Source organism: Mytilus edulis, chromosome 7 (assembly GCF_963676685.1).
Source record: "Mytilus edulis chromosome 7, xbMytEdul2.2, whole genome shotgun sequence".
Lineage (NCBI taxonomy): Eukaryota > Metazoa > Mollusca > Bivalvia > Mytilida > Mytilidae > Mytilus > Mytilus edulis.
In genome coordinates this window covers 78836115-78858708 of record NC_092350.1, presented here as the reverse complement: position 1 = coordinate 78858708, position 22594 = coordinate 78836115, and the positions used below count along the sequence as shown (strand labels likewise).

General features: G+C 31.5%; 1 protein-coding gene across 1 annotated transcript in view; it reads right to left on the bottom strand.

Moving 5' to 3' along the window:
• LOC139482340 (tectonic-1-like) overlaps positions 1-22549 on the bottom strand; it is a gene marked incomplete in the record, with an annotated part of 27836 nt that extends 5287 nt beyond the window's left edge. The window contains 11 exon segments of the mRNA XM_071266185.1: positions 4534-4665; positions 7773-7948; positions 9705-9758; positions 10909-10980; positions 12030-12123; positions 12621-12742; positions 15130-15229; positions 16484-16620; positions 17282-17388; positions 18104-18224; positions 22281-22549. Of these exon segments, the coding sequence (XP_071122286.1) occupies positions 4534-4665; positions 7773-7948; positions 9705-9758; positions 10909-10980; positions 12030-12123; positions 12621-12742; positions 15130-15229; positions 16484-16620; positions 17282-17388; positions 18104-18224; positions 22281-22533 (1368 nt within the window).
• Positions 22550-22594: the final 45 nt, after the last annotated feature.

Sequence of the window (22594 nt, the reverse complement as noted above, 5' to 3'; positions counted from 1 at the left end):
CCATCGATTTTAAATTTAGAGTATCAATTCTCTGCGTTCGGCCATTTTGTCTTCTTTCCCGATTTATACCAACGATATGTCTATAAACCACAAAGGAACAAAACTACAGTAACCGATGTTGTCGTAATTGCGTGTCGATATCTTGTCAATCGTACGGTTGTTTTATCCGACTAACTAACTTGATACGGAAAATATTCTTATTTTTTTAAATTACCATGCTCTGTTGTTTTTAAACTGTTAATATTGGAATTAGGTAAAAAGTCAAAGTTGAAATCATAAATAAGTGTTCCGGCCGTGAAAATTGTTTTCGAAAATCTAATTTGTTCATAATTCTTTAAAGTAATAAACTTTTTTCAAATAAATTCTGATCTTCCCTCATCTGATCACCAGCATGGCTAAAGGTATTACTTCCAAAGGTATTGTGAGGGGTGTGAGGTGACACGTCCAGGTATTCAATCGATTTCCTGTCGGGCTTGCAAGTTCATGCATCGTTTCACTTCTGCAGGTATTGATCAGTGTACACGGCCGATTAGCTTACAACTTTCCAATTTGAACTATCAGATGTATAATATACAACTCTGTCTTACTTGTCATTACTAAACTCATACGCTTGTTTATAAATAACCGTTTCTGGTGTAAAGAATATATTCATAAAAATATAAATAATACCCAAAAAATAAGATTTGATGAAATTAAAATCTATTTAAATATTTTTTCTAAGGGTGAATTTGGGAAAATGTAAAATATACTCATTGTCAATAGTGAAGGACAGATTGGAACATACCAGAAATATTGATTTAAAAAAATGTATGCACTTGTCGACGATTCGTTTATACGACTGGGTAGAAAGTTACGGAACTATAGCGCTATTTAAAAATATATACATGTATACATGAACATAAGAAAAATAACATATATTTTGAATAAATTGGGGTAAAAGTTTTGTAAAAAGACGTATGCCAACAGTATGTAATCATCGAATGTCGATAGACTATTGTATACCAGAAGAAGAAGAAGAAGAAGAAGAAGAAGAAGAAGAAGAAGAAGAAGAAGAAGAAGAAGAAGAAGAAGAAGAAGAGAAGAAGAAGAAGGAAGAAGAAGAAGAAGAAGAAGAAGAAGAAGAAGAAGAAGAAGAAGAAGAAGGAAGAAGAAGAAGAAGAAGAAGAAGAAGAAGAAGAAGAAGAAGAAGAAAGAAGAAGAAGAAGAAGAAGAAGAAGAAGAAGAAGAAGAAGAAGAAGAAGAAGAAGAAGAAGAAGAAGAAGAAGAAGAAGAAAAGAAAGAAGAAGAAGAAGAAGAGAACCAATTTGATTTAAATACAGGTCGATGTATAACTTGCTTTGGTTCATCGAAGTTGTGGACATAGTAAAATCACAGATTTATATTTCAATAAGATTGTTCTCGAACAAAAGAAGGAATTCGTCATCACAATTGTTATATATGCCACTGGACGAACACTAATTATCCCCAAGGGATGTGAATATTTTGCTGGGAAACTATTGAGTATCAAAGTTTCAAATTAATTTCGGGATTTATTTTCTTTCTTGGTATTCAAGGGAAATATGACATTAAATTGGTTCTGTCTTTTTTTTAAACATCGTTAAAAATATGTGTGTCTAAGGTGGACGCCACAAGAACCCTGTAATACTAGTACGAGAGTATAGCATGTAAACATTCCTTCTCAATAATATGGTTGTATTGGAAATCTTTTCATATAGATTGACAACTCATGGTCCGATATGCATGTAATATTTGCCACATGACGGCCATAGTTCTTTCTACCATCATCATCTTATTCTTTGATATTGCTGTAAACATCGATGGTTCACACCCAAACAAAATGGGAGTAATGTAGCTTCAGAGCTTCTCCGTGGTATACACTTGTGAAAATTAACATATAGACGAAATTTCTGTATTGAAATGAATCTACATCTTCAAATAACGATTTTGAGTAATCACCTTACAAACCAATATAAACGTATGGCAAGATATAACCATGAATGAATTAAGTTTTTGTCAGACGCAAGAACTCATCACTATCATAAACGTATACGTATATATGCATGCAGTTTCAAATATCAAGAACAAGCGGTCGATGTCGATAGTCCGTTTTCTAACTGTTCAGAGTTAGACATGTCACTTGTTCATTCTTGGAAGCCTTCATATCCCCCGTCCAACGATGGGAACTCTTTCTGGTTGTGTTGACTATAAATGCTTGTATGGTAATTCTGTCGTTTATCTGTACAAGTGGTTGCATTTCCTCTCCTTTCCCAACAAACAAACTAACGAAACGCTACTAGTCTGCTTTCTCTAGAGCTCATCCTCAATGGCGCTTATACGTCAGGAAACTTACATGTATACTAATAATGATTGTTTCAAGAACAACGATGTATGGACGAACTATTCTAAATTCGTCAATATCAGTTATGCATGACTAAAATATAAGTTTTATTTCAACTACTGTATTACTTATTTAGAGTAATGACGGCTATCATGTTCAACATTGCACAAATATTATCATAGAATTTTAAAAAAAAATCCTCAAAAATAATAATGCCTTAGCTTAGATCATTGGTATTCTTTTCACAAAAAGTTCGTGTAAATGATTGACAAATGAAGTTAATTATGTAAGAATGAAATGTTAAAAAGAAACTAAAAAAAAATCATGCATGTTGTATGTTGTATTTTTTTTCTCAATTAAAAACTTTAAAATTGCGATAGTTTTATGAACATTAAACACAGCCAGATTTGAATACAAGTTAAGAAATTCTGGTAAAGTCAATGATATCAAACAGATGTGCAATGGTATATCAAATTGGGAAATATTGCATTTAGTTTTTATTAAAGATTAAAACTACTATTTTTTACTTCATATTTGAATCTTTACGCCAATTGCCGCTAAGAAAGTAATCCAAAATTGTTTCCTTTTATTTTTATACACTTTCAGAATTATGAATCTGAATTTTATTTTCAATTAATTTACACAATTTAATTATTGTATCTTTATTCTCATCGTGTATTGAATCTTAGTGTATTAAATACAGCACACACTTTCTAATCCTTTCTGTTTATCCTTTCCAAATAACAACATTCATACCTGTGTACGCTTGAACTCACACCTGCGGCTAAATAGCTACAAGGTAAACGAATTGACCTCAAGCCGAGAAATATACAGTGACCTTTACAAAATAATATACACACTCTGCTCACACATTAGTTGCATTGAAATGATTATCAAAACAATAACGGTAAATAGAACTGAAATATTTTCAGTTCAATATCAGTAAAAATGTTCAATAAATATTTTATGAAAAAATCTCAACAACAATTAATGAAATTTATTCGAAAACATTTACTTGGATAATTTAATAGGAGTTTAATTCAATCAATACAAAACGGTATATGCATATTCATTTTTGTTCATTCTTATATTGTGGTTAATAACTACGACCATTCGTCAGCTGTGCGCTTTTAATTACGTATATTGTCGGTAAGCTATAAGAGTTAAACAGATTTTATTTTTTCCCAGAATTCAACAAATCGGGCTAAAACGTCACGACCCACTCAAGAATTCAACCAAAAAAGTTACAAATACTTGATTTTCTCCGTTATTAGAAGGAATATAAATTTAAAACTTTGCAAATGTGTTTTTTATGTTAAGATGAACATAATTAGATGATAAGTAAAAAATCGTGGAATTTCCCTTTAATAGTCACATAGACCAAGGTGAGCGACACAGGCTCTTTAGAGCCTCTAGTTAAAGATCTATGACAATGAGATGATTACATTCCTTATGTTTGTTCTACCTGGATAAATTATTGTAAATATATATTCCAAATAGCTATTTTGTTTAGATAGTTCTTTTTGCAATACATATTCTGCTGATCATTCCACAATTGTTGGAGGGAGATAATTATTAAAAAAAACTTACTGTTCCAATAACACACACTAGCTTAATAATGCAATTTACTTCTTATTTTGTCATTTTATATAATATATATGATCTAAATGTCTTATACAAAGAAAGGTTAACTTCTGTATTACATTAAAAGATTTATTTTAGATAACTATTGAAACCCTTATGAACTATGGCATTAAAGGTCTAAAACAGGCAGTGTACACAAAAACAATACCAGTACTGGACTTGCATAGCTGCATGTGATTAATCAAGATTGTATGTATACCAACATATTACTGATCCTTCCTTTTCATTGAAGCCAAGAAAACATTGACGAAAAAAATTTCCTTGAACAATGAATAAGTATACAAGAAATGGCTGCACAGAAGATGTATCAATCAACATCAAGTTTCAGACCAAATATAAAACCATTCCCTTCTAAAAAGCTAAAGGTCATTCTAACTTACAGATGGACAGAGGAAGTCATGTTGATACTAGATAATTATGCTTTCCATGTAGGCAACACAGGTAAAAACACAGACTTTGATGAAATTTTGTTATATACACCTACCCGGTAGGTCAGCTATGACCTCAAATTCTTGAAAAGTGAATATCTGTGTAACTTAAGTTATACATACCCCTGTAAATTTTGATGTAAAGGTCTGAGAGAGTGCAAGTGGTAGATTAGTAGTAGTAATATCTTGTAGTACAAATTTCACATCGGCTGTAGATATACCATTAGTCCCATCATAAGTCATTTCATATTCAACCTAGTAATAACAGTAAACATTTGTGCATGTACTACAATCAAAATAAAAATCACCGCTTTTAAAGATACTACTGAACATTCAATAATTAATTCAAGCAATAGAAATATATTACTGAAACTTCAATTAAGTCATTCAAGCATTTTAAAGATACTACTGAAACTTCAATTAAGTCATTCAAGCATTTTAAAGATACTACTGAAACTTCAATTAAGTCATTCAAGCATTTAAAGATACTACTGAAACTTCAATTAAGTCATTCAAGCATTTAAAGATACTACTGAAACTTCAATTAAGTCATTCAAGCATTTAAAGATACTACTGAAACTTCAATTAAGTCATTCAAGCATTTAAAGATACTACTGAAACTTCAATTAAGTCATTCAAGCATTTAAAGATACTACTGAAACTTCAATTAAGTCATTCAAGCATTTAAAGATACTACTGAAACTTCAATTAAGTCATTCAACCAGTAGAAAGAAATTACTGAAACATTAGTTATTCAACATTTTGTCACCTATTAGGCCAACTAAAATTAATTAGTAGATTTTCATCCAAATTTTTGAAAAAAATGGGGCGGGTGGGAGGATTTTATTTTTAAAATTTTATTTCATATGAAACCCTTTTGCATGTTTTGTGACGAGTTCTTCATATATGCAAGTGTAATAATAAGCTTATATCATGTATTGTTAAGGCCGTACAGTGACCTATATATAGTTGTTAATGTCTGTGTCATTTTGGTCTTTTGTGGATAGTTGTCTCATTGGCAATCATACCACATCTTCTTTTTTATATACACAAGTATGAGGAATCTTACATAATTTTTCAAATACTTAAATAAATATATCTAATTGCGGCTTTAAAAACTTAACAACAAAAACGTGTGAGAAATACTCTCTTCAGTTAGACTACCTACCAAATGTATTTGGGTTTCTAAACAATGGTTTGTATTCCCATAAAATGAAGCAACTGCATTGGTATGCAACACAATTATTATGAGTACAGAATAAAATAAAAACTCAGAGAGAGTTGAAAATAATAGGGTTGGTACTTTATATGCAAGATGAAAAAATAATTATCATGTAAAACATGAACTTCATAATAAAAAAAAAGTTGTTGTTTAATGACTCTTTTTGGGTGTATTGGGACTTTTGCTGTTTGTCAACATAAAAAGACAGCCAAGGGTAAAATCAAAGGGCTTGCATAAATAAAATGCATATGTTAGTCGGCGACTTTTTAATTTCAATAAACCTGAGACTACTATAACATTTTCAATATCTATAATCCAGTCATGTTTTCTGTATCAATGGTTTCCACGAATCTTGCGCTTTGGGTATCATTTACAGTTTAAATTTCCTGAGACAAAGTCATTGCATAAATAAAAAAGTCCGCAGTTTTCTAATCACAGAAATTTTTGACATACCGCGATTTGCAGTCTTGGAAACAGCGTGTTTCTCTTAACACCAATATTTCACGTCATTCTCGTTATCAATCTTTACTCTCGGAAGATGATGTTGTCATCATAGAGCAGCGGAAAGGTCGACTTAATCATTTTTGTTAGATTTACTTGAGGTACAAAACCGAAATTTGAAACAGGAAGCTTTGAGGATGAAACGAAATATTAACGGTTACCGGTAACGGGAATGAACGAAATCCGGAAATCGTAAATTTTATAAAATAAAAAAATTCGGGGCGGGACGATTTCAGAGGGGCGGGCGGGGATGAAAATCTATCAATTAATTTTAATTGGCCTTATACCAGAATCTATGACAAACGAGACGATTTTAATTTTGAAATCATAAATTTCCCCCACCTTAGTAGCAATATACCAACTTCACCTGCATATGGGATATATATTTCCCAACTTATTCGATATTCAAGAGCTTGCAGCTCCTACTCAGACTTTGTAATACGTCATCAGTGTCTGAGTAGAAAGTTGATGAAACAGGGGTATGTCACAGAACGTCTCGTTCTTTTTCTAAAAAAGTTCATCGGAAGGTACCAAGACCTTGTTGATAAATATTCCGTATCAACTTCTCAAATAATACACGATGGTCTTGATGTATAGATTCTTCGTACTGATGTTGTTTATCATCTTAACAACGTGTTTTATAGTTCTTTCATTTGTCTTTGTTCTATTATTAATATTACTTTTACTGTTGAATGGTTTCATGTGATTTCCGTTTCACGTGGCTCGGTATTTATACATCTCGTCAATGTGTTTGTATCGGCTTTCATTTTTTTGTGGTTTGTTTTGTAATTGCGACTTTTGGTATTTCTTTTGTTCTTATAACGTGACTCTGTACTTTAAAAGATCCCGTCAGTATGATATTGTTCTATTTATATGTCATTATGATATATTTCTATTATGAATTACAATATACGTTGAACCACAAATGTCAAAATCATTCAATCACGTAGTTGAATTAACTATTTTTGGATTCTTATAAATTCTATATATAACTTTTGGATTAGTTTAAATCTCGGTCTATTTCTTAAATTTATTCTTACATACTTTTGATTTTTTAACCCTGTATGCTAACATTCCCATGAAAATTTTAAAATTGTTTGTACGTACATTGAACGACAAATTTATGTGACGTATAAAATTTTCTGACGTCAGACACTCAAATCAATATATATGTTCGTAGATAGTAGATGTTTTTGTGTTCTGTTAAATTGTTCCTTTTAGAATTGTTAAACGATGATGACTGATGTACCCATATTTTGACTATTATATTTATTGTGTCTGTTTATTTAACGCATCAATGTAAAAATATCGGAAATTGATGAGACTGTCATTAAAGTGAGAGGGTTAGCGCTATAGAACCAGGTTTAATCAACCATTTTCTACATTTGAAAATGCCTGTACCAAGTCAGGAATATGACAGTTTTTGTCCATTCGTTTTTGATGCGTTTTGTTATTTGATTTTGCCATGTGATTATGGACTTTCCCAATTGATCTTCCTCTAAGTTCAGTATTTTTGCGATTTTACTTTTTATATCAATTTTACTGGTACAAAAAGTATTTTTCTACATGTTGCTGCACCTAGGGCATTTTTTAATACAAGACAGTTGAAGACACCGATATCAGCCGTATTATATATTACCTGTGTAACAACATTTTGACAAGTCGATGTAACTGTATTGTATGTTGGAGCTGGTACCGACCCTGTAGGGAAGGTACATGGGATGTTGTTACCAGCGCTGTCTCTACACTGTACTGTAGATAGTCCTATATCTATTGTGTACGTGTTATTGTACAGGTCAATTGGAGATGGAGCCACTGAAATCATACAAAGACAAAATGAGTGTATTGATAAAAAAATGTTGCCAGACTCATTTCTATAGCCACAAAGAGCTCAAAACAAAATTCTGATTTTATTGAAAGACATCAAACCTGGAAATAAAATGCATGTAAATATTTTGAAATCAGTCCTGCAGAAAGCTTTTATTAATTGTTAAACATTTAATTTAAAAGGTGAAAACAATGTACAGATAGTACACTATAACAAAAAAACAAAAAAGTATAATAAGCCATGAATTTTGTGTATATTTTTTTCCATATAGAAATAACTAACATTTATCACCTTTTTCACATGTACTTTAAAAATTGAAATAAGGCATATCCCATTGACAGCCATTTGTTACTACTACTCTTCTCAAAAGTTTCAGGTTAAATATAGATTTTAGTCCCTAATATCAGTACAGAGAAATTCTAATTATAGTTCAAAAATCAAATTGAAAGTGTAGTAATTATGGATTCTAGAAACAAGACATAAATATTATAGTCAAAAGTCTTAGAAAAGAGAATTAAAGACTTTAGCCAAAAGACATGATACAATCAGATATACATGTAACAGATTAAAGTCCCAAGTCTAAGCACAGAGAATCAAAATACTGATTAGTTCAAAGTCTTAGTGGAGAGAAAAACACAGATTAACAATTTTTAGTAGAGAGAAAAACAGAATTAAGTCCATTTTTAGAAGAGAGAAATACATATTATTACCCTAATAGATATAAGAAAATGTGGTATGAGTTCCAAAGTCTGAGTCCAGAAAAATACAGATAATAGTCCAAAGTCGTATGTCCAGAGAAATATAGAACATAGTCCATTTCTAGTAGAGAGAAATATGGATTATAATCTAAGTCTTAATACAAAGTAGCAATATCTTATTCATACACCTACTAACAATGCAATAGTATTGACAGAACAAGTTTAACTCTGTAACATATTGTTTAATAAACCGGTTTCATATCTCAGGTTGTTGTTCTTTCTTTACAAACAATCAGAATTAATTGCAGATTTCTTGTAGTTTTTGTTGAATTTATCCTAGTTTGATAAGTCAAATGATTGTCTTTGATGTATGTGTTGATCTGTTTATCTCTTGGTGTCTTCAGTTTGGTTGTGTTGTAGGGTTGCTCCCTCAGAACAGCTTAGCACACTATCTTTTTATTCTCAATTATGGTGGTATCATTTTTTAAGTGTACTGTTAATCCATTTTTTTTTTAAATGTTCAATCAATTATTTTCTGGGTATAGATTTTTTTTTTAAATGGAAATTTTATATGAATACAGCAAGGAAATTATAATCAAAATTACTTTCCATTTTATGTTCTCATTATACAAAATAAAGGGCTAACATAAATATTCCACAAAACAACAGTTCATACAAGCCACACACACTAAACTGATCTTCTAACAAAGACAAGCAACATTAAAAACTCATGGCCAAGATACTCAGATAGCTGTTCATTGTACAGGCACAAAAGGCTAAGTGATTAAACCAGTTGAACCTAAAATTAATTGTTTAAACTGAACATACATATGTCGCTGAAATAAAGATATTAATTAGTGCTTTTCATAGTGGATTGTAAATTAGTACATTTGATGGTGGAATGTAAATTAGTACATTTGATGGTGGAATGTAAATTAGTACATTTGATGGTGGAATGTAAATTAGTACATTTGATGGTGGATAATAAGCTTTGGGTTAGGCAAGGTAAGGACAAGCATGCTAGCGATCTACTGTCCTTACAAACCTGTTGTTGGTAGTTCTGTGGTTACTATAGTTACAGTAGTCGTAATGTTAGTATCTGCAAAGGTTAAAGGGCATAAATAATTAGTTTTATTACTGCTCCCACTAGTTAATCATATGTAAACACTTCTTGCATGCAATTAGACTGATGTTAAAAATAAAATTAAAATCAGCATAAAACAATGAATAATTTAGACATTTTGTTGGAAGCTTCCCTGTCCAAAAGTCTTATTATTATTTTGTCAGTAATATCAGGGAAATTTCATTCATTTCAATAAATAAACAAGCTGTGCTAGAGATTTCGAAGATCACAATGTCACCATTTGTGGCAGACTTAAGACTGTATCTCAAAAGATTCTAAAAGAACACAGTGATATAGGGATATTGTTATCTCTGTTACTATATAGAGAAGGTTGCATATCTCTCCTGGTAATGGACTTCTATATCTATGAAACTATGCAAGCAAATTTATAATATGTACTATTTGTGCATGTATTCCCATACATTTTCACTTTTTCAGTGGATATATTTAGTTGCTTTTACAAAACCTTAACATTGCTTAACTCCTTCATGCAATGACAAAAAGTTATTGATCTTAAAGATTCATTTGGCTCCTATGTAAAACAATTAAATTTATACTTCTAATCTTAGTACATTGTATTATTGAAAAAGATAAAAATCATAAATGGTTCATGCAGTATTACTGAAACTTTGTTATGTATGTACACCTACATGTAAGAGGACTAAAAATCTACAATTTAACTATGCTAAATATTAAAATAGGCTGTGTCATATTACACAAAAACAAAAACTAGCCTAGCACATGCATGTGATTATATTTGTAGTTACTGGTCTGCTGAATTTAGGTTTTAACTTAGGATAATATCAAAATTATGAGTGTTGTTTGCTTATTGTCCAGTGTTTTGAGGGGAGAAAACTCTGTTAACATCCTGTTCTTTTGGTAGAAATTTCATAAACTTATTTGTAGCTACCTTACTGTAATTTTTTCAATAGCAGATGTTTTAAAAGACCAGGTTAACATCAAATTTCATACAATTTATCTGAAACATGCCTTCACCATGGATTATGCACATGGACTGACTTCAATCGATTAAATCAGCTGAATTTGAGCATAAACATCGTATTAGGTAGATAATCATTGTTAAGTGCAGAGTTCACTCATGTGTGTTTTTTTAGAGTGCTGTTACCTGTTGTAGTTGTGGCAGCAGTAGTCGTGGTTGTAGGAACCGTCACAGCTGATGTTGAATTATCGGTAGAAACTGAAATTCACCACAATATAAAATACAGAATAGCAAAACCACATACACTATATACGCAGGACTTCTTGTTTGGTTTCACACCCCAAACAATATGAACACAGAACTTCTTGTTTGGATAACACCAAACAAGCAAAACCAAACTCACCATGTACACATAACTATTGTTTGGATTCACACCAACAAAAAACACACACACAAAATGCACACAGATCTAATGTTTGGATACACACCAAACAAGTAATTAGCATAAAGAACACACAACTTTTTTCAAATCAATTGCTTTGTTGGTTGTTGGGATTGAAATTCCTTACTATCCCCCTATTCATTCCATGAAATAACTAAACACCTTTTTGTTTCCAACAGAAACATATTCAAAAGCTCATTGTCATCTTTTTCATGGAATTCATGTGAATTTAAATCATGATGGATCCTTATTTCACTTTTGTTAGGAAAAGCTATTAAATTTTAAAACATGCAAATCATGCACTGTGTAATAATTATATATATATACATGTAATGATAGCCACAGCTCTATTTTGCATACAAACACATGCATTGTACATCCTTAAAATAAATGCTCAAATATTTAAACTTTATTTTTTTTAATTTTTACATTGTTTTTTTGCTGACATAATGAATTTAGATGGAGTTTGAATTTATTCCTTTGTCTAGCATCAGTATTATATAATATACTCAAAGATGCTAATATGTTTATCATCTTTATCCTGGTATACTGAATAACTTTCTATTTTCCATCTGTTATCTAAACACTCTTAATATTAAAAATTTTGTAAACTTTCTATATCTTAAATATGAAGCAAAATAACTTTAGAAGATAAGTATTCATCATATAAATCAATCAATTTTACAAAATAAAAGCAAGTATTTAAACTGATATAAGAGTGAAATAAAACTTTGAAACATGCAAATTCGTTATAAAGAATATAATATAGTCTAACAAATAAACAAATAACAATAATTATGTGTTGTGTATACACTATTATGTGTTGTGTATCTACATGTATTATGTGTTGTGTATTTACACTAACCTGGTGGTGATGGGGTGGTGGTTGTCACGGTTGTAGATTGTGTTGTTGTTGTAATAACTGTTCCGTTTACAATATACGTAAATAAATAAGGAGTCTGAAACACACAACAGTAAACAGCATTACCCAAGATTGGAAAATGATCCATTTCATAACAGAATTCTTATTATTTTAATAAATACAGAAAAAGAAGTAAAAGAATATTGTTATTGTTTTTGTTTATTGTTTTTTTCATTTTTTTGTTGGAAATACTGATTAAAATGATGCCTTAAAACAAATACAAAATTTCAACACCGATTTTTATGAGAAATAAAATCCTAATTGAGAACTTGTTACTAAACATACAGACTTTTAGTTAATCTATTTCTAAAATATATCAAAACTTTTTACTTTTAACATGAATGAGAACTTAATGTATTACAAAGCAGTCAGTTTGATTTTGGTCCACAAAGCACAGGTGACCTTTGGAAAATAAAACTCTTATCACACATACTAGGAAACACAGTGAATCTTTCCCATTTTTCAAATGAAAGCATAAATAAATGTTGTTTCAATAGGCTAAAAAGAAAAAAAAAATAGCAGATGTGGACTTACTGTAACAAGCCTGAATCCTGTATAATACGACAGAGCACTCAATGATATATTATTTTCACAGGTATCCTGGTCTAATGTGGTAAACTGTCTAACACATGAAGATGTCTCATCTTTCAAATAGGCTGAAATGAGTGAATAATACATTGTTATCCCAAATTAGCATCAATTTACATGATTGGTCAAACTACTAGTACCAAGTGACATTCATATTCTGGCAACCAAAATATAATGCACTTGCTTAATAACAAAATCTAAAAATATAGGAAATAGTTTAAGGTGGTCACAAATAAATGTATAGAGTCAAATCTAACTTGATCTGTCATGGTCCTTTTCAGATTGCATAAAACAATTCTAATGAATGGAACATTTACTATTATTCTAAAACTTGGGTAACAAAGAAATTTAACTTTTGAACGATTAAAATCAAAAAGTTTCAAAATATTCCCTATGGTTAAATTTTTTTTGGTACCTTACAAAATGTGTTTTGTCTGTGATAAATTAAATTCAATATCATGAATATCACAAAATATGTTTCAACTTTATCACTATGACATATATCATACAGTCAAGTAAGTTACGCTAATTACAGATCACTTCAAAATATTGGTTAATAAGAATGTACAAAATCAGATATCTCATTCGAATATACAAGAAATATAGAATAGATAATAGAAGAATTCAAATAGAAATAATTTTTTTTTATGAGTGACAGAACAACACATTAATTTGTGTATGCCCTTAGCCCATGAGTTAATTTCAGTGTAGTTTGGTCACAAGTTGAATACTTTTCAATATTTAAATTCTTTTGGCTTTTTTTTTATGAAAATTAAAGTAGAAAATGTAAGGAACTGTATCTTTTTCTTCACGTTTACAATTTGTTTTGATCCAACTTCTTGACAATGCATATTGTTGTATGAAATCAGAGGAGTGAAATAACCACTTTTATTACACATGTGAAATTATCGATTTTTATTTCACTGGGAAATCAATGTAATTCATTGCAACCAATTGTCGCTGGGCTTCTAAAATGTTGTAAATTACAAATTTTTCAAGAAAAAAATATCTCACAAACAGGCTTTGAAAATTTTGGCAAAATGCATGCTTCCAAAATGTTGTATGTGAACTTGAACATTTTTGTAAATATCAGTTGTCAGTGAAATAAAAACTTTGACATTTCTGGATTATCCAAGAACTTAAATTATTTTCACAGAAATAAAGAAATGTACAATTGTTTTTTCCCAAAGCCATTCTACAACGATTTTCAAGTTTTCATACAACATTTTGGAAGCAAACTTTACAAACAACTGACATTGGCAAATTTGTAATATGTCTTATTTCACAAATTTTGATTGGTCTAACTGTATGCTATTTTGTTATACCAAAGATTTCCTCCCGCCCAGACCATTGGTGTCAAAAAGTATTTTTAGCCAAAAAAGTCATACACGACATTTCAGAAGCCCAGCGACGCAATGTAATAATTGAAAATATTAAATAACTGTGGAAAAAAAATCTTTGCAAAGGAAAAAGATATATCAAACTATTATGGACTAGATAAGTGTTTCTCGTTTTTTATATAGATTAGACTGCTGGTTTTCCCATTTGAATGGTTTTACAATAGTCATATTTGGGACCCTTTATAGGTTGCTGTTCTGTGTTTGCCGAGGCTCCTTGTTGAAGACCACACTCTGACCTATAATGGTTTACTTTTACAAATTGTGACTTGGATGGAGAGTTGTCTCTTCGGAACTCTTCTTATAATATCTATCTAGATGAAGATCTCTTGCCAGGAGACTAACATTTTTGTTACGACAAAAGAGATGATTTCAGCTTTCCAATTGTGAACTTTCCATTTCTTAGTAGCAACATTCCAGCAGCACCTGCTTACGGGGTATATATCTCCCAATTGATACGATATTCCCGTGCTTGCATTTCCTATCATGACTTTCTTGATAGAGGGTTACTGCTCACAAGGAAGCTATTAAACCAAGAGTTCCAAATGGTGAAGTTGAAATCATCCCTTCGTAAATTTTACGGACGCCATCACGAGTTGGTTGACCGTTATGGAATAACCATTTCACAAATGATATAGGATATGTTCCTTACGTCGTAACTACAATCCCCTTCCCTTTCATGAATGTGACCTACCGAATTAGACTATTTAGCAGATTTGTAATCACATAAGCAACACGACGGGTGTCACATGTGGAGCAGGATCTGCTTACCCTTCCGGAGCACCTAAGATCACCCCTAGTTTTTGGTGGGGTTCGTGTTGTTTATTCTTTAGTTTTCTATGTTGTGTCATGTGTACTATTGTTTTTCTGTTTGTCTTTTTCATTTTTAGCCATGGCGTTGTCAGTTTGTTTTGGATTTATGAGTTTGACTGTCCCTTTGGTATCTTTCGTCCCCCTACTTTTACTGTCAGTTGATTAACCTACTGGACTATTATAATAATCTGCAACGCTGGACTTACATACTGGACTGTTATTACTATCTGCAACGCTGGACTTACCTAATGGACTATCAGAACAACCTGTTGATGTAAGAGAGCTAGGAAGTCCAAGAAAACCGGTGGTAAGACTTTGATAAACAATGTACACTGGATCCCCGACCTGTAAAACACAAATGAGATCTTTTTATGAGGAACATTTTTGTGTATGGTAGAGATCATCAGAATCTTTATTCTGTAAACTATACACAAATTGAGTATGACTTGCAGCAAGAAGCTTTGTGTAAAATTGAGACTTATTTCTGAGTGAACAATTAAATATATATACCACAAGATCCAAGAGATTACCTGATATTTATGGAAATTATTAACTGATTTTATTCCTGTCAGAAAAATAATGTTTTGGCATCTGAAAGGTCATACAAATGCATTAAATCCTTATAGAACCTTCTTTCCTTTTCGCCATAACTAGCTAAACCTTTTATTTTTAAGTATTCATCAAACAAAACTATTGAAAACAAACATGTCCAGAGTTTCTTCTGGCTATCACCATTCTGGCACTTTGAGAAAGAAAACAAACATGTCCAGGGTTTCTGCTGGCTATCGCCATTCTGGCACTTTGAGAAAGAAAACAAATGGTTGTGATCTAATTCATTATTGTCGAAAGAAATATAACAATTCATTCATTACAATGCAGATTAAAACAAGAATGTGTCCATAGTACATGGATGCCCCACTTTCACTATCATTTGACATGTTCAGTGGACTGTGAAATTGGGGTCAATACTTTAATTTGGCCATTTAATTATAAAGATCATATCATAGGGAACATGTGAACTAAGTTTCAAGTTGATTGGACTTCAACTTCATCAAAAACTACCTTAACCAAAACTTTAACCTGAGCTTTGCACTCTTTTTTTCTTTGTTCAGTGGACCGTGAAATTGGGATCAAAACTTTAATTTGGCAATAAAATTAGAAAGATCATATCATGAAGAACATGTGTACTAAGTTTCAAGTTGATTGGACTTCAACTTCATCAAAAACTACCTTGACCAAAAACTTTAACCTGAAGCAGGACGAACAGACGAACGAACAGACGACCCAATGGAGGCACAGACCAGAAAACATAATGCCCTTCTACTATCGTAGGTGGGGCATAAAAAGGATATGTAAAATTATCATAGACAACAATGGCGCAAACTAATTATTTTTTTGCTAGAAAGAAGGAAAATTTTAAAGTAAAATATGTTGATGTTAGTTGTTAGTTGGTGAAAAATAAAAGTGAAAGTGACAAAACATATTTTGATTTGGGAATTGAGGTGGTGAAAAAAAGAAAATTGACCCCTGGGAAACCCTGAACATGTCACATGATATCATATGTCCTTCAGCACCTAAGCTGTACAGTACATTAAATACCTTGTAAAAGTTATTAATAGTTGACTGTCCAGTTTGTTGAGTGGCATAGTTATATCCAGCATATTTACTGACATAGTTTTCAAATATTGTTGTGTCTGTGATTAAACTTGGTATGTTGTAATAATTCCTCTCATCATCTGAAATATAAATTATTTCAATTCTGTTAAATATTAATAAAGAGCAAGGGCGATTCTATTGAAACATCCATGGTACCCAGGGAAGACACTTATGCAACAGGTGAATTATCTATAGAGGTCATTTAAGAATTTCTTTTACATTTTCACTTGAAAAAAATATATGAAATTATGAGATGATCCTTATTATGTTTGTATGGAACGGCCCCTAATCTATAAGCAGATTCATATATGTGAAGGTCAAATGTTTCTGATCTCTCAGAGTTGTGTTTTGTTTATTTTCTTACATACCAAGTTTGAAGGACCTATCATACGTTCAAATAATAGTGAATACATGTATAACAATTCATTTTATGTCTAACAATCTATTAAAAATATTCCAACCTTTTTTTTAATTAAAATTTCAGAAAATAAATTATTAGAACTATATTCAGAAATATTTTGCAATCTATTACAAAAAAAAATGAGACTGCCACTTGAAAAAGAGTGTGTTATGTAAATATTGTATGGATTTATGTACTTGCAGAGAAAAGGACATGCCCCAAAAATATAATAGAACTTATTTTAGAATTTTGTCCTGAATAAGCATGACATATTTGCAGCTATACACTAGCCTAATAATATTGAGAAGAATTTACATGTTTTCTACTAAATCAAAACTTACAATTATCGAAATATATACAGAACAATCCATCTTGTGTATAGTTCTTTGGAAATGGTGCATTCTCCAACAGCAAAATTTCTTTCTGTACACAGATTCTGTCGTCAACACTGTCAACCACAAAAAATGCAATAAAATGGTCAACAACCAGATAATTAATAGCATTTTTACAGTAATATTCCAGCCACTATCATACATGTATTTTCTATTTCCCTAGAGAGAGTACATTGGACTTATATTTAGGAATATACACTGTAATATTGATTATATGGCATTGTTGTTTCAGCTGTACTTGTGTTTTTCTACTTTTGACTGTTAATTATTTGTTTGTCCTTTTTGTTAGTCTATAGCTACTTTTCAAGTTTACAGGGAAGAGAGTTGGGATTTTCCGAGTTAAATGTAGTTTATCCCAACTTCATGTCTTTGTGTCCGTTCAAAGTCAGGATCATCTTTAGAGATTATCTTTTTTTCATGTTGGCATTGAAAACAGTTTTGTTATTGATTACGTTTATTTTTTTATAACTTTTCCCCCTGCTAATTATTGAAGACTATATTGATTTGACTGTGATATATAGTTTGGCTTTTTGTGTCATGGGTTGCTGTACAATTTGACATCGACTCTTTTTTTTATCTTTGGATTACTGTCATGTACTGTATACCAAACAAAATGCTTTTTTCCTTTCAGCTTGCATTGTTTATGCAGAAACCGGACAGCTAAAAATCTGCTTCATTTTTTCAATTTTTAGCAATACACCTGTCTGTCATAAATTTCTAATTCATAAATAAACGTAAAACTGAGTAACCCATTAATGTCTTAATACTTACTTTCCTGAGCTTTCTACACAGCCAGAAAATACTTCTCTATCATCTGATGTACAGTCCAAATCACAGCAACAATTAACATCACAAGCATTCCCAGTCAGATCACATGGACAAGGAGCGATATCTACAAAAAATAATAACCAGAAGTTATATCACATTGAAGACTGGTCTGTACGTTGCATCATTAAATTTCTGTTAAATAACAAGTCCTAACTCCTTTTTTAAGAATCCCATATTTTTATTGACCAGTCCAAGTATGAGTTATAAACTCTTAGTATAAGATGACTAATTTGATAATTGATGTATTTCTACTGGTGTGACACTGTGCTGTGAGAGATGTCACTAATACAATAAACAGTGTTGCTCACCTTGGTCTATGTGAATATTAAACAAAGGACGCAGATAGATTCATGACAAAATTGTGTTTTGGTGATGGTGATGTGTTTGTACATCTTACTTTACTGAACATTCTTGCTGCTTACAATTATCTCTATCTATAATGAACTTGGCCCAGTAGTTTCAGTGGAAAATGTAAGTAAAAATTTACAAATTTTAGGAAAATTGTTAAAAATTGACTATAAAGGGAAAAAAAATAACTCCTTAGGGGGTCAATTGACCATTTTGGTCATATTTGACTTATTTTAAGGTGTTACTTTGCTGTACATTATTGCTGTTTACAGTTTATCTCTATCTTTAATAATATTCAAAATAATAGCAAAAAACTGCAAATTTCCTTAAAATTACTAATTCAGGGGCAGCAACCTAACAACGAGTTGTCCGATCCATCTGAAAATTTCAGGGCAGATAGATCTTGACCTGATAAACAATTTAACCAGTCAGATTTGATCTAAATGCTTTGGTTTTTGAGTTATAAGCCAAAAACTACATTTTACCCCTATGTTCTATTTAGATACCCCAATGATGATTGTGGCCAAGTTTGGTTTAATGTGGCCCAGTAGTTTCAGAGGAAAAGTTTTTTGTAAAAGATAACTAAGATTTACGAAAAATGGTTAAAGATTGACTATAAAGGGCAATAACTCTTAAAGGGGTCAACTGACCATTTCGGGCATGTTGACTTATTTGTAAATCTTACTTTGCTGAACATTTTTGCTGTTTACAGTTTCTCTATCTATAATAATATTCATGATAATAACCAAAAACAGCATTTTACTCCTATGTTCTATACTTAGCCATGGCGGCCATCTTGGTTGGTTGATCGGGTCACCGGACACAATTTTTAAACTAGATACCCTAATAATGATTTTGGCCATGTTTGGTTAAATTTGGCCCAGTAGTTTCAGAGGAGAAGATTTTTGTAAAAGTTTACAGACGACGGACTCCAAGTGATGAGAAAAGCTAAAAAGGTAGCTGATTTACACAGAATTCAGAGGGAATACTCCGAAATATTTCAGAGAATTTAGTGAGGGATATAGTTGCTTGGTGTGACTCCTTGAATAATTAAAGGCATACTGTTTTGTTGTTCTGCTTTATTGTATTTGTAAATTGTAACTTTATATTGTCATATACATGTATGTATATATGCACTATGCCCATTGAGGGTACGTACCTCTTATCATTATGGAAATAAAAGATATTCTATTCTATTCTATTCTAAAGGCATGAAAGGCTGGTAATTTAATGATTTTTGATGTATTTGGACAAATCAAAAAAATATTATTTTGAAAATCATTTGAGAAATCCATACTTATTTTCAATGCTTTAATTGAAATTTACAAGTATTGTAATTATATATAATGAGACAAAATTTGATAGTTCTAAATCTGGCTAATACATATATACAGTCATAATCTGGAATAACACTCATGAATTAAAATTAGACAATAGAAATAAGAAACACACTAATGAGGACAAAGACAAAAAAAAGAAAACTAGAGGTTATCAAGAGCATGCGTCGCTCAATTTGGTCTATGGGCAAATCAAACATTAAGCACACTCTTCAACATTGTAGACGAAAAAATAGACTTCATGACAAAAATCATTCATCTCTATTTTGTTGATCTTTTATTACTGATCTTTCAGCCTGTTAGTTTCTTTGGCTTATTAATCATGTTAATAAATCTTGCCTTGCTGATCATTTTTTTTTTATTTAAAGTGTTTATTTTTCTATTATGTAAATCATATGAGGCATAACAATAAAAATATTTTTTAAATAAATGTTTTTCTCTAAAAATCATAGTTTTCATGATAATAGGCAAAAATTAAAAAAAACATTGACATTGATTTATGGGCCATAACTCCTGTAAGAATTTTTCCAACAGTTCTGACATATAAGGACAATTGGTAGAGCTCATTATTCTGAACATATTTGAATCACTTTAATTGTAATACAATATATATATATTTCATTGGTATATGAATCTGTTTTCATGTTCCCTTCCCTATGCTATTTTAAATTCAATATTAAATTTTGTGTTTTGTATAATTTGTGCTTGTATTGTAATTTATATTTCTGCTCCTTTGAGGCACTCATTTCAAAATAAAATCATTTGTAATGTATTTGTTCCTTTTAGATTTTCTCTAAATTCATAAAGGTTCAAAAAATTATAGACATAACTTGCATTTTACCCCCATGTTCTATTTTTAGCCACGACAGCCATGTTGGTTGATAATCAGGTCATATGACACATTTTTAACTAGATACCTTAATAATGATTGTGGCCAAGTTTTGATAATGAGTTATTCACTTGCAAGTAAATAATTCAACCTCATTAAATCCCTATTCATGTGAACTCCAATTTAACCCCTTACAAAGAGATAGTATAACGCATACATGGTCTGTGTATGGTTATTTAAAGGAAAAGAATGTCAACATTGAAAGTGAAACAAAGATAAATAATTTGAATAACTGATTCGATCCACCAAAAATTGTTCTTATAAAGTTAAAAACGACGATAAACATAAATTTTTAATCTATAATGTAAAATTTGACGGACCTATAAAAATCCAATTGCACGAGTTGCTTAATCTATTTATATCTTTGTTTATGTTTACATTGCTAATATGGTCATAGAAGGTCAACTTGATAGTTAATTAGATATTCACACGAAACGAAGCTAAATCTTATTACGACCATGTCCTGTAAATTATTTATTTAATACTTTTGATTGTTTTGAAAAATGTTTTACATTGTTATAAATAAAATATGAGAATTTGAGTCAAATCAGTGAACATGAATTTGGCAGCTAGTGCCCCTTTAAATTACAAATTATGGATTGACGCGAGATGGATCGACTTGGGACAAATCAACTTGGGGCCGGATCAGTTTGGGACAGAACAACCGGATACCGTTCAGCTGTGCTCAGTGGTGAAAAGACCAACCCAAAGTATAGTCCAGGATTACTCTGACGTCCAATGGCTGTTTTGCCAGAAAAGCTGGGCCAGTGGGACGTCAGAGCTCGTCCCATATCAAAAAGTGGATATTTGCCCGTCCAAAATAGATGCGCTGCTTCATCGCTTCATCGCTTCTGGTGCCAACAGACGGCCTTGGAATTATATAAATCGAGTATCAATTTGTTCATTTTTCATTTATCTCTTCACTTATGTAAGTTTCACCTACCTGCCACCCTTAATTTTCTCATATTGAGACAGTTTTTACACATGCTACAGTGACCCACCGATTCTCGCATTTTGACTTTCATTTTGAAAGATTGCCATGTGATCATGAGAAAAAAGTAAGGCACAATGGACTTTGAGAAATGATGTATGCAAATGACCCTACATTGTAGGTCAATATGAATATATAATCTAACACCTCACTCATTTACGATGCAAGCAATTTAAATATCCGTGCGCTTCCGATTGTTATCGTGGTAGGCACTAAATGCTAAATACCGATCTCCTGTAAAGGCGGTGAAAAATCGTGGTTGGCTACTGAATGTTAAATATCGATCTCCTATAAAGGAGGTAAAAAAAATATAAATATTTGCATATTTGAGTCTCGAGGTCTCGTAACTTGACGTCCATTTGAAAATAGAAGTAAAAATTTCTGAATCGATGGGTTCATGAAAACTGTGAGAAAATAAAGGGTGGCAGGTAAGACCAACCCAAAGTATAGTCATGGCAAACATGAAATCCCTTTCGGATACAAAATGATTAAACACCAGTGAAGATCTGGTAGCACACATTATGATCAATATATCTGTTTAAAACAAGAGAACACCTGTGACAGATGCAACTACAGTTGGTGGTAATGTAGGCAACTGTGTGGTGGTAGTTGTTGGGGCCTGTGTCGTGGCTGCTTCTGTAGTAACTGTCGTTTCTTCGACAGTAGTCTGCGCTCCAGTTGTTGTAACATCATTTGTTGTTGTTCCGATGCTAATTGGAGAAGTCTGACAGGAAACAAATAAGGAATGGTTAAGAAAAATTGTCAGAAGACAAGCCAAGACAAGAACCTGTTCGCCTTTTACCGCCATGATATATACAAACAATGAATTGTGGGTAAGAGGTGTAACTAAAAGTCGACACAATAGTCCG